General features: G+C 36.9%; 1 protein-coding gene across 5 annotated transcripts in view; it reads left to right on the top strand.

The window, feature by feature from the left end:
* RPS6KB1 (ribosomal protein S6 kinase B1) overlaps window positions 1-12,139 on the top strand; it is a 40,117-nt gene that overhangs the window by 2,336 nt on the left and 25,642 nt on the right. For all 5 annotated transcript variants that reach the window (XR_005721658.1, XM_040244166.1, XM_040244167.1 and 2 more), the window contains 3 exons: window positions 5,365-5,414; window positions 6,416-6,536; window positions 8,069-8,137. Coding sequence is in view for 4 of the 5 variants with exons in the window: in XM_040244166.1 (XP_040100100.1) it covers window positions 5,365-5,414; window positions 6,416-6,536; window positions 8,069-8,137 (240 nt within the window). In the remaining variant the exon portion in view is untranslated. The remainder of the gene's footprint in view (window positions 1-5,364; window positions 5,415-6,415; window positions 6,537-8,068; window positions 8,138-12,139) is intronic.

Genomic DNA, 12,139 nt, shown 5'->3' with positions numbered 1-12,139 from the left:
AGAGAAATTTAGATTCTTAGAAAATCTGACTGCTGTGAATTTCTAATAATATAATTAGAATCCTGTCTGTTTGTGAATTTATATCCTTTAGTGTGTCCATCCATCAGGTGCTCAGTCGTATCCAACTCTTTGTGACACCGTGGACTGTAGCGCACCAGGCTCCTCTGTCCACGGGATTCCCCGGCAAGAAATCCTGCCAATTTCCTCCTTAAGGGGATCTTCCCAACCCAGGGATCTAACCCGAGTCTTCTGCGTCTCCTGTATTGCAGGCGGATTCTTTACCCCTGAGCCACTGGGGAAGCCCCCATCCTTTAGTACACAAGCTTTTAAAACATTCGTGCATGTCAGAGTAGCCTCACATCCTCATTTTACAGAAAGGAAACTGAGGCATCAACCAGGGATATGATTGCCCAAGACCACGGAGATAACTAGTGGTGGTATCTTCTGACACAGTTCAGTAAGCTTCATTGCATAGCTTCTTCACTGCAGTCACTGGTCTTGTTTGTAATGTACCTGTTTGTGGTGTGTCAGACCGAATTCAGATCCTTCCAGCCATCCTCCCTGACTGCATGATCTCAAATAAATTGCTTAATCTCTCAGACTAAAGACTCAGAGAAAAGACTTTTTTCTTCTCCATAAAATGAAGATTATATGAGATAGAGTATATCAAGTACTCTCAAAATATCCTGGCACATTATATAGTTAGCTGGTTTATGGAAATAGAGCCTGTCAGTGTTAACTGATTGCCAAGGATATCATTCAAGTTTCCCCTCATCTGTACATAAAGACATAATAATAAATGCAGTTATATTAGGGGTACTGCCTTTTTAGAACAGTAGTTTGTTTCTTTCCTTCCTTGCTTTCTTTCTCTTTGTCGTTGGTCCTATTTAGAAGTACACCCCCCTCCTTTTTGATAATTTTTGGCCGTGCTGGGTCTTTGTTGCTGTGTGCGGCTCTCTAGCTGCAGAAAGCAGGGGCTGCCCTTTAGTTGCGGGGCAGCGGCTCCTTCTGCTGTGGAGCACGGGCTCTAGGCACAAGGCTTCGGTGGCTGTGGCGTGTGGGCTTAGCTGCCTCGTAGCATGTGGAATCTTCCCAGGCCAGGGGTTGAACTTGTGTCCCCTGCATTGGCAGCCCGATTCTTAACCACTGGACCACCAGGGAAGTCCTAGAGATACCTGCTTTTTAGGTATGTTACACTGAGTGAATCTGTATTAGTGAATATATGTATTTATAGTAAACAGATGCATTTACATGGCACAGTTAATTTTTCAGTGACTAAAAGATGAGAATTAGTGAGTTTTAAGTACTATATTAAAACCAGTGGTTGAAAGGGTTTTTGTTTTTCTGTTTCATTGGTGATAATATAATTTGGGAACAGAGTTGAAACTAAGGGAAAGTTTTCCTTTAGAAATTTTCATTAGATTATGAAAATGTTGGAAACCTCTGCTTTCTGTGAAGACACAGGTTAAAAGAGTAAAAGAAAATTGTTAATGCAACTTAAAAAAATCATGAAATTTTTACTCTGCTAGTTAAAAATTTGAAATAGAGACTTACTGCCGAATTTCAAATTAGGTTAGTAGATTTTTATTGAGCAAAAAGTTTTTAAAATTTTTAGTGTTTTGAAAAATGTGCTATATAGATAGTATGTATTCAGATGTTCATGATTATTAATATCTCAATACATGCATTTTATTAGATACTTACTGTAATGTGCTTTTAAATAGCCCAGTATTTGAGGCCAGATTTACTTCTTTCCCCCAGATTACTGAACCTTATTTTATAAGGAAATATCTGTGAACAGCCAGGCAAGTGGATAAATGATTTAATGAATATTTAGATTAAGGATATTTTTCACCCATTCTGTAACAATTTATTTAAAACTTTTTAAACAGTTTATTTAAATTTTTATAAAATTGGGACTTAAGGCATATTAACTTGAATTTATATATAATTTTAATTTAAAACTTTGCAAATAGTCATTCTGATGGGCTAGTTTGAAACAGTTACCTTCTATAGTACCTTATTGTTTAGTCACTAAGTCCTGCGTCCAGCTCTTTTGTGACCCCATGGACTGCAGCCTGCCTGGCTCCCGCGTCCATGGAATTCTCCAGATAAAACTGCGGGAGTGGGTTGCCGTTTTCTCCTCCAGGGGATCTTCCCAATCCAGGGATTGAACATGCATCTCCTGCGTTGGCAGGAGAATTCTTCACCCCTGAGCCACAATGGGGAGAATTCTACTTTGTCAATTAGTGGCACACACACAAAAAAACATCAGATGCATCATAAAGCTTAAGGCAGAAAAAAAATCTGAATAAAGTTTCCTGTGAAGGATAACCATCAGTATATCCTGTAGAATAGCTTGGTGTTTCTGGTGTTGGACTTCTAGATACCATTGAGTAGCAGAAAAAAAAATTGTGCCTCAAAATGCTTGTGCTCCAGAGGTAACGGTAGGAAGTTCTAAGCTCAGATGCAGGTGGCAAGACAGGCCTGGCTGACTCCGGAAGTGAAACATAGCCGCAGGGCATGTGGCTTCTTTCTAGGTGACTTCAAAGTCCTGGCTCAGTGTTAATCACTCTGTAGTCTTTAATTTAGAATTAAGTAAAGTGAATATTAAAGATAAAACAATTATATAATACCAATTTTATAGAAGTTGGCCTTTTGTCCTTAAAGTGAAGTCATTATAGGTGACTGTATGAAGCCCCAGAGACCCCCCAAAAAAATCCTTTAATGATAACCACCCCTGCCTGTCCCTCCCACACAAAAGAAGCTGTATCAAGTTGAAACTGCAAGTATTTTTTTCCCTTTATACTGCATCCCCCCCACCACCCATTTGCCTATGTCTAATCATGAGACATACATCCTTGGTGTTAGCCTTCATCCTGAGTTGTTCACACTGTGAGCAAGTTCTGACTAAAACACTTGTTTTGAGAGCGCATTTGACCACCCATTATGTAAAAATACTGTCCATTTCCTTTGTATATCATGACTATGTACTGGTATCTTTGAAGAAAGATGAGTTCACCTAAAACTTATTGAATTATTCCAAAATTCTTAATAAAAACTTTAAAACTTCTAATTTTTTGGTGCCTGTGATAGAAATTGAGAGTTCATAATCAGACTGTATTTAAGAATACTCCATTTAAAGCTATATTTTATAATACTAATAACTGAGTTTCTGCTGCCAGGTTATATTTTAGAGTTCAGTGACTTTTAGTATATTTTTAGAGTTATACAGCCATCACCGTAATTTAGTTTTAGCACATTTCTGTCGCCCTCAACAGAAACTCCGGGCCCATTCACAGTCACTCCTCACTGCCATCCCCAACCCTCAGCAGCCACTAGTCTGCTTCCCGTACCTGTAAATTTGCCTTTTCTGGAGCATGCATAAGTGGACTTATAATATGTGGCCTTTTGTATTTGGCTTCTTTCACGCAAGTTAATGAGTTAAGGATCATCTTTGTTGTAGTGTATTTCAGTATTTAATTCCTTTTTATAGCCAAATAGTATTCCATTGTTAGTGTCAACGATGTTCATTTGAGTCGTTTCCATTTGGGGGCTATTGTAAATAATACTGCTATGAACGTTTATGCCTGAGTCTTTGTGGAACATGTTATTTTCATTTCTCTTGGGTAGATACCAAGGAATAGATTTGCTGGATCATATGGTAAGTCTATGTTTAATTTTTGAAGAAACTGCCTAACTTTTCCAAAGTGGTTATACCATTTTACATTGCTGCCAGCAGTGTATGAGGGTTACAGTTTCTCTGCATCCTTGCCAAACTTGGTTTTCGTGTGTGTTTTTTTTTTTTTTTTTTTTGGTCTTTTTAATTGTAGCTATCCTAGTTGATGTAAAGTGATATCTCAATATAGTTTTGGCTTGTACTTCCCTAAGGGCTAATGATATTGAACGTACTTTCATGTGACTTTTGACCACTTACCTTCTTTGTGGAAATGCCTGTTCAGATCCTAACCTATTTTTTCTAAGTGGGTTACTTAATTTTTTTTATTATTGAGTTGTAGAAGTTCTTTATATGTTCTTATTTTATGGATTGTGAAGATTTACTCTCTCCTAGTTCTTCTAAGAATTTTATGGTTTATAGTTTTAGTTCTTACATTTAGGTCTGTGATCCATTTTTACGCATGGTGTGAAGGTAAGGATCCAAAGTAAATGTTCGCAATTGGATATGCAGTTGCCCAGAACTGTCATTTATTGAAACAAGTCTCTCTCCCATTGAAGTTTCTTAGCATCTTTGTCAAAAATCAGTTGACCATAAATGGAAGGGTTTATTCTGCGCTCTCATTTCTATTTCATTGATTTATATTTCTGTCCTTATGCCAGTACCACACTGCATTAATTGCTGTTGCTTCATAGTACATTTTGAAATCAGGACATGTAAGTCCCCCAACTTGGTTCTCCTTTTTCAAGACTGTTTTTCACCCTACCCCCACCTCCCGCCCTTGGTTTTCTGAGTGAATTTTAGGATAAGCTTGGCAGTTTCTGCAAGAAAGGAACTAGGTGTTTTTAAAAGATTGAGTTGAATCTGTAAACCAATTTGTGTAGTATTACCATCTTAACAATATTAAGTTGTCTGATCCATGAACACGGAATGTCTTTTGATTTATTTAGGTCTTTTAAAATTTCTTTCAGCAATGTTTTTGGAGTTATCAAATATTGAAACCTTGCACTTCTTTTGTTAAATTTATTTCTTAAGTATTTTATTCTATTGATGCCACTGTGAATGGAGTTATCCTAATTTCATTTTTGAATTGTTCATTTTGCTAGTGTACAAAGGGTTAAATTAAGTTTTGCACTCATTTATACTATGGTCAGAATAAATGTATGGCCACTATGACTCCACACAATTTGAGAGTGTTGCTTAACTGTTTTGCTTTGATCAGCCATATCATTCATGACAATATCTTAGAATGGTTGTGGTTACCTTAGGCTTGGTTAGGTTGCAGTTACATAAGGTTTCTAGCATTATGTTACTTATCAAAAGCATGTCAGAATAACTTTTTATCAGTCATTTGATTAACTGAGAATGCAGTACCTTTAGTTTAATAAAATATAGAATACCTATTTTGAATACATGTAATTTTTGAAGGAGAAGTCACCCGGTTTTGTTTGTAGATCACTGATGAGTAGCATCTGTCGCTTAGTTGTCACATAAAATTGCAAGTGAAATCCCCTTAACACTGTGGCCTTCGCTTTGTTCATCACCACATTTGCCTGTTAATAAAGCATAGAGAATTTGTAAGCTGATGTCTTTCACTCATTCTCCTTCAGTAATGGGGTGAAGCATTAAATTCTTAAAATTCTTGTTTATGGGATTATTTATTTTTAAAACTTTCACGTATTTTTCAGGGTCAGTTAAATGAAAGCATGGACCATGGGGGAGTTGGACCATATGAACTGTAAGTATATTTGAAAAGGTTTCACTGTGCTGTCTCTTTTTTAAATTTTATATCAGTTCCAGTTTACAGCCATCATGTGATTTTAATAACCTGTTCTTAAATATATAGTCATACAGAGACTTGGTTTACTGAGCTTGGCACCAATATGAAAACATATCCTTCATGTATGGATTTTGAGAAGAAGATTATTAAAATTCAGAGTATTCTGAATATTTGAGTGTGTAAAAGATTTTTATTAGTTTAATATGGAGAACTACCTTTTCCTACTGAACAATAAAAATTTTAGAAATGCTCCCCAAATCAAATGCTTCTTGTTTTGCTTGTAATGCATCATCTAAACAGAGATTTGTGCATTCTTGTGTCATTCTGGGAAAGCTTCACTAGTTGAATAGTTTTTTAATCTGCTCTGTATCCCACCTTCAAGTAAAAAGCCTTGGATTGTGGGGAAACTAAGATCACTCATAGAAAGCATTTAAAGGACAGATAAATTGCCACCCTTTTTGGAACCTTTAAATTAAGTATATATGGAAAGATGCATGGTTATAATTTATTAACAAGAATTTTTAGCTGAAAACTTGAACTGATTGGGTACTTTTAGAAAATGCTTAGATTTTCTGCTGACGTTGCCAAATACAGTTGGATAATATCTAATCTCAGACATTTTGAATAAACTAAATTTGAATAACTAGAAGACTTTTTTCCTTTGTCAGCTTAATAAACTTGTTCTAATTCATCTTAGTTTGGGAATACTTGATGCTTATGAAAATCAATAATCAGTAGCACATTCTGTAAACAAGCAGATCAGAAGACAGTTCTCAAGCCACCCTAATCTTGACTTACCATGTCATCGAATCATTAGTTAACTTAGAGCACAGATACTAAATTTGCTATCATGTACTTTTTTCCTTTTACTTAATTGGAGTATAATTCTCATTCTAACAATATGCTGAAGGTAATTTAACTTTTCGCAAATTTACTTTTGGTTTTGCTTTTCTCCCCAGTGGCATGGAGCATTGTGAGAAATTTGAAATCTCAGAAACTAGTGTGAACAGAGGGCCAGAAAAAATCAGACCAGAATGTTTTGAGCTACTTCGAGTACTTGGTAAAGGGGGCTATGGAAAGGTAGGAAGTATTTTGAAATGAGAGCTGTTTTTGTCTGTCTTGGGTAGATTAATGTTTACACCCTGTTCCCAGCTGTCTTCTTCAGTCTTTGTAAGCTCTCAGCAAAGGACAGGATCATTTAACCCTCTATTATTTGAGCAATGTATAGAAGCTCTCCTCCTCTTACCACCATTCACATAAAAGCCTGGCACTTTGTGGGTACTCAGTCAATATTTGTAGAATAAATAAATAGGCAGCTGGGCTAGGGAGTATCTGTTACTAGAGGATTCATTCCTTCTTTTTGCTAAATGGTACCGGCTATAGGTATTCTTTTAAAAAACAAACTACTCCTTACTGTCAAGAGGCATGGCACATTAGATTGGTATCTGTTACTGAGACCTTAATCTGAATTGATTTTCTGTGACTTGCAGTATTCACAGCAATAGAGTTAGGGAAGTTGAAGAATTTAAGAGAGGAGAAGAAAAATGAAGAACATCTCTTGGTTTCATAGTTTGCCAGAAGCTTTCTAATTTAAGACCTCACCTTTGAGTGTTCCGTTTAAGAAAATTTGGACATTCCATTTGCCATTGTTTTTCAAAAGACAGAGTTTGGGTAACATGTTAGTAGTTAAGATTAAGCTTGAGAACTATTTATGCTATTGTGTAGTGTTCATTTTTGTAAAACATGGCATTTGTAGTTTATTCTTAGGCTTCAGGACACGTTCTCATATGTTTTAATCATTGTGAATGTGTAACACGTGCACTGTGAATCTCATATTTTAGCTGTTGCATGAAAGGATATTATGGCTAATCATTTTAAGGCATAAGTAATTCCCGTCAGATATTATTAAATAGTTATATGTGAAGCTTCTCTGAAAATTTATGAGCTATTTTATAATTTCTGTGTGTCTAGGAAACATGATTATAGTTTTTTCTGTGCAAACTTGGATTTTATAAAGTAACATGGAGTGCTTGTTATAACACAGTGCTTGTTATTAGATGGTAATGACCAACTTTGCCACCAGATGTCAGCAGAATAAACAGGAAGGTTCTGTGTTGTATGACAGGTTTCACTACTAAGGACTTCCTAGGTAGCTCAGCTGGTCAAGAATCCTCCTGCAATGCAGGAGAACCCAGTTCAATCCCTGGGAAGTAAAGATCCCCTAAAGGGACATGCTGCCCACTCCGGTTTTCTTGGGCTTCTCTGGTGGCTCAGACGGTAAAGAATTTGCCTGCAATGTGGGAGCCCTGGGTAGGGAAGATCCCCTGGAGGAGGGCATGGCAACCCACTCCAGTATTCTTGCCTGGCGAATCCCCAAGGCCAGAGAAGCCAGGTGGGTTACAGTTCCGGGGGTCTGAGTGATTAAGCACACTACTAAATCTTGAATGTAGTCTGGCTCTTTTAACTCATCATTTTTGTACACAGTCCTTGATGGTGCTAGTTTCTGTAAGAATATAGACTGCTATATCATTTGCTTCATTTACTTAGGAATTAAGGGACTGTGACTTAACATAGTTTAGCTTTTAATAACACAGACTTTTATTTTCATCCAGGTTTTTCAAGTACGAAAAGTAACAGGAGCAAATACCGGGAAAATATTTGCCATGAAGGTGCTTAAAAAGGTGATTTCTCTTCTCCCCCTCAACTATATTCTTAATTGCTATAAAATCTATATTTTGGTCTAAAATTCTCAGTTAAAAATTGTATTTCTACCACAATTATAAGTCCTCTTGGAATGTGGGGTACATTTTATCATTCTTACTCCTGTTTTATTCTGCCTGGTTACTTGGTGAGGGTGCAGAGGAGATTGCTTCAGTTCTCCTCCGAGGTTAACTCTTTTAGCCCTTTGTTCTGGTCTCTGTATTTCTAAGTAATAAGCATGTTCTGCTGTGACTTAATTCAGTAGTTTTAGAATTACAGATCGACTTCCTATTTTATTCCTTTCTTCCTTTTTCCCATCCTCATCTGGCATCGTTTTCTTTTGATCTACTGTTGCTTTCACAAACCTCCCATCAACTCTGTAAAACACCTTTCAGGCCAGTGTATGATCACACTTATTAGATAAGTGACTAGTCCTGTTTATTTTCCTAGCGCCATCCCAGAGGAGCCTTCTGTCCCCTGTGCTCACCTGTGCTGATCTTTCTCTCGGCATAGCTGTCGTTACTGGACTTCCCCTTCACTACAGTCCTTCAAATACTCCTGACTCCATCAGTGTTGGATCCTTTGTTTCTTAGATCCCAGATTTTCCTTTCTCTTAGTTTGTGTCCTGTTCCCTTGCTTTGGTGACCATTTACTGGTGATTTCCTGAGAAACTGAATGAAGGGGAATTTGATATTCCAAATTTTTGCAGTGATGTGTCTTGTTTTGATTCTTATTATTTATTTTTACTGTTTCAGTCTTAAAAGTTTTCAGTCATTTAGCTCCAGGGAATTTTCTTTTATGATCTCTTTGATAATTTTCCATGGTTGTTTTCTTCTCTTAGAATTGCATTTACTTGGGTGTTGGACGTCCTAGAATGATCATCTGTTTTTCTTTCCTTTCTACTTGTCCATTTCTTTATCTTTCTGTTTACTTTCTGAGGTTTTTCTAGAAATCATTTTTAAAATTTAGTGTATTTATTTGGCTTTGCTGTGTGGCTTCTGGCATTTCATTAATAGTTGCCCAACCAGGGATCCAGTCCAGGCCCCTGGCAGTGCAAGTACAGAGTCTTAATCCCTGGACCACCAGGGAATTCCCTTACTGATTTTTAAAAAACTATCATATTTGTAATTCCCCAGAGCCCTTTTTGTTGTTTTTTTCTTTTTATATCTATCTATTTTATGAGAACAGTGTCTTCTTTTATTCCTCTGAGACATTTTAATTATAAATTCTTTGAAATATTCTTTTGTTTCATGGGCGTGTCTCTTTTCTAAGTCCCTATTTTCTTTGACTTCGATTTAGTGTTTTGTTGCCATGTTAGGGCCCTTCTTCAGATGTCTGGTGTCCTTGAAGAGTGGAACTCTGAGAACCTGATCAGAAACTGTATGTGTAGCCTTCTCCAGTGTGCAGTCATGAGATTAGCTGGCAATTGACTAAGAACTTCTAAACGTCAGTGTCTAAAGGTCTTTTTTCTGATATGGATCAATTTGTGCTGGGAAAGATCCTTTATTGTTTGCCTAGAAAAAGCATTCTGGGGCTGGATGATAGACAGGAGATGGAGATCTCACCTTTCAACATCAGATTTTTACTGAAATCACATTTGTTTTGTTTTTAACTTTATTGATGTATAGTTGCTTTACAATGTTATGTTCATTTCTGTTGCACAGCAAAGCGATTCACTTACATATGTATATTCTTTTTCATCCATTATGGTTTATCACATGACATTTATTATAGTCCCCTATGCTATATGGTAGGTCTTTGCTGTTTATCCAGCCTCTGTGTACTAGCTTGCATCTGCTTATCCCAAACTCCCAAACCTTACGTCTACCTTCCCCAACCCCAGCCACAAGTGTATTTGCTTTGTGCGTCTATTTCTGTTTTGTAGATAGGTTTATTTGTTGTATTTTAGTTTATGTAAGTGATATCATATGGTATTTTGTCTTTCTCTTTCCGACTTAATTTGCTTAAATATGGTAATGTCTAGGTCCATCCATGTTGCTGCAGATTGCATTGTTTTGGTCTTTTTTATGGCTGAGTAACAAAGTCAAGTTTTTACTTCAGCACTCTACTCTTTTTCTGATCCTTCACTTTTTTTTTTTTTCTGGAGACTACATCTCTCCAAGTGGTAGTTCCTGGCTCGTTACTATAGATATGGGAATCTTGCTGATCTCTCTCTTCCTTACAGAGGCTTTCAGATAATCCTCCTGTTTTCAGCCCTCCACCTTCTGCCTTCTGGAGTCCTTAATGATTCCATATTTTTTTCCTTTTCTTTTCTGTTATTTTTACTTCTAATTTTTGAACACTGCTGGTGGGCTGCCGTCTATGGGGTCACACAGAGTTGGACACGACTGAAGTGACTTAGCAGCAGCAGCAGCAGCAGCAGCAGGGTTGCTGGTGGGTCAGATGGTAAAGAATCTGCGTGCAGTGCAGGAGACCAAGGTTCGATCCCTGGGTCTGGAAAATCCTCTGAAGAAGGGAATGGCTACCCACTGCCAGTATTCTTGCCTAGAAAATTCCATGGATAGAGGAGACGGATAGGGTCACAAAGAGTCAGACAGAACTGAGTGACTAACACTAACTGTTCAGGGCTCTACAGATGGAGTCAACATTTTTTGAGTTATGTCTCTTTCCAGGCATTTAGGTTTGCTTATATCCCAGGATACTAAGTTATTCACAACTGCTTTATCCTCTCTCTGTTTTCACCTTTTGAGATGCAGAGTTACATGTGTTTCTTTGTTTTATTAACCTTGGATTGTGTATGTTTGATTTCTTGTTCTTTTGGTTTGGGATTGAGTTCTGAAAAGATCTCACTGTCTTAAAATCTTAGTAGAAAACTATATTAAGACAATGAAGATGACTTTAAAAAAAAAAAACATAGTGTTTATATATCATCTTATTTCCCCTGATTTTTACTTAAGCAGTACAAATGACTTCTTAATTTAAAAACTAAGAAACAAATACTTTGACCACAACTTTATTGGTGATTGTCTTAAAGAAGCAGTTTAGGCATTTTCAACTCCAGTTTCTGCATCAGTAAGCCAGAATTAATCTGCTCTCTGGCTTTCCCCTTGGAATCATATGAGATTATGGATTTTTTTTATCTATAAAGTATTTTAAGTCTAAAATTGGAGACAGTATAAATAATACTTGTTCTTGCAGTGTTGAAAGAAGTACTGGTCAGGTTTCTTAGAATAATCCATTCCTTTTGATATGTTGTTTATGAATACCTGATAATCAGGGCTGAGCAAAATTAGTCATAATTATATCTTAAGTGTCTGGCACAGATATATTTAATGGAAAGAAGAGGGTTTTTTCTTTTTTTTTCTCCCCTACTGATGGTAAGTGGGTGTGATTAATATATTGGGAAGTCCATATACTTGACTGCTGCTATTTGTCAGGGTTCCTTTTTGTGCCCAGGCATCGAAGACCTAACTTGCTTTGCCTCTTCTTTTGCTTAGTTACCATTCGTTCTCACTGTTTGGTTTTTCTTTCCCTAAGCCTGGCTAGAGAATCACACACTGTCTCCTTCTTTCCTTGCTGTTCCTGAAAACAAGCTAGGGTCTAAGGTTTTAATTCCTAAATCCTTAGGTAAAGATAGCTGTGTTCTCCCTTTGAGTTTCTTCTTTTGATTTTGTTATCACTGGAAGCAGAGAGTACTAACCCTCTTGGCCTGAGTATGTGGTAAAAATTTACCTCTTTCTAACCTTAAAGATAAATCATAAACCAGATGTTCCCTTGTCTTAAATGAGTTGCTTACATCTAAATCCATCCGGATTTATTAGTTCTCCTGGGCTTGTTTACTCATTATGAGAAGGGTAGAATGTTGAGGAACAGACTGTTTCCAACAACTATCTCTCTGTCCTACCAGTTGCATCAGAAATGTATACTCTGGAAGCAAAATATTATTGCTCATGTCATTAGTTCAGCTCACATTGTAAATTTTAGAACCTTTGGCCAAAGGCTTGTAGCTCACAGATTGGTCA

Source organism: Oryx dammah, unplaced genomic scaffold, assembly GCF_014754425.2.
Source record: "Oryx dammah isolate SB20612 unplaced genomic scaffold, SCBI_Odam_1.1 HiC_scaffold_8, whole genome shotgun sequence".
Lineage (NCBI taxonomy): Eukaryota > Metazoa > Chordata > Mammalia > Artiodactyla > Bovidae > Oryx > Oryx dammah.
This window is presented reverse-complemented; position numbering and strand designations above follow the sequence as displayed.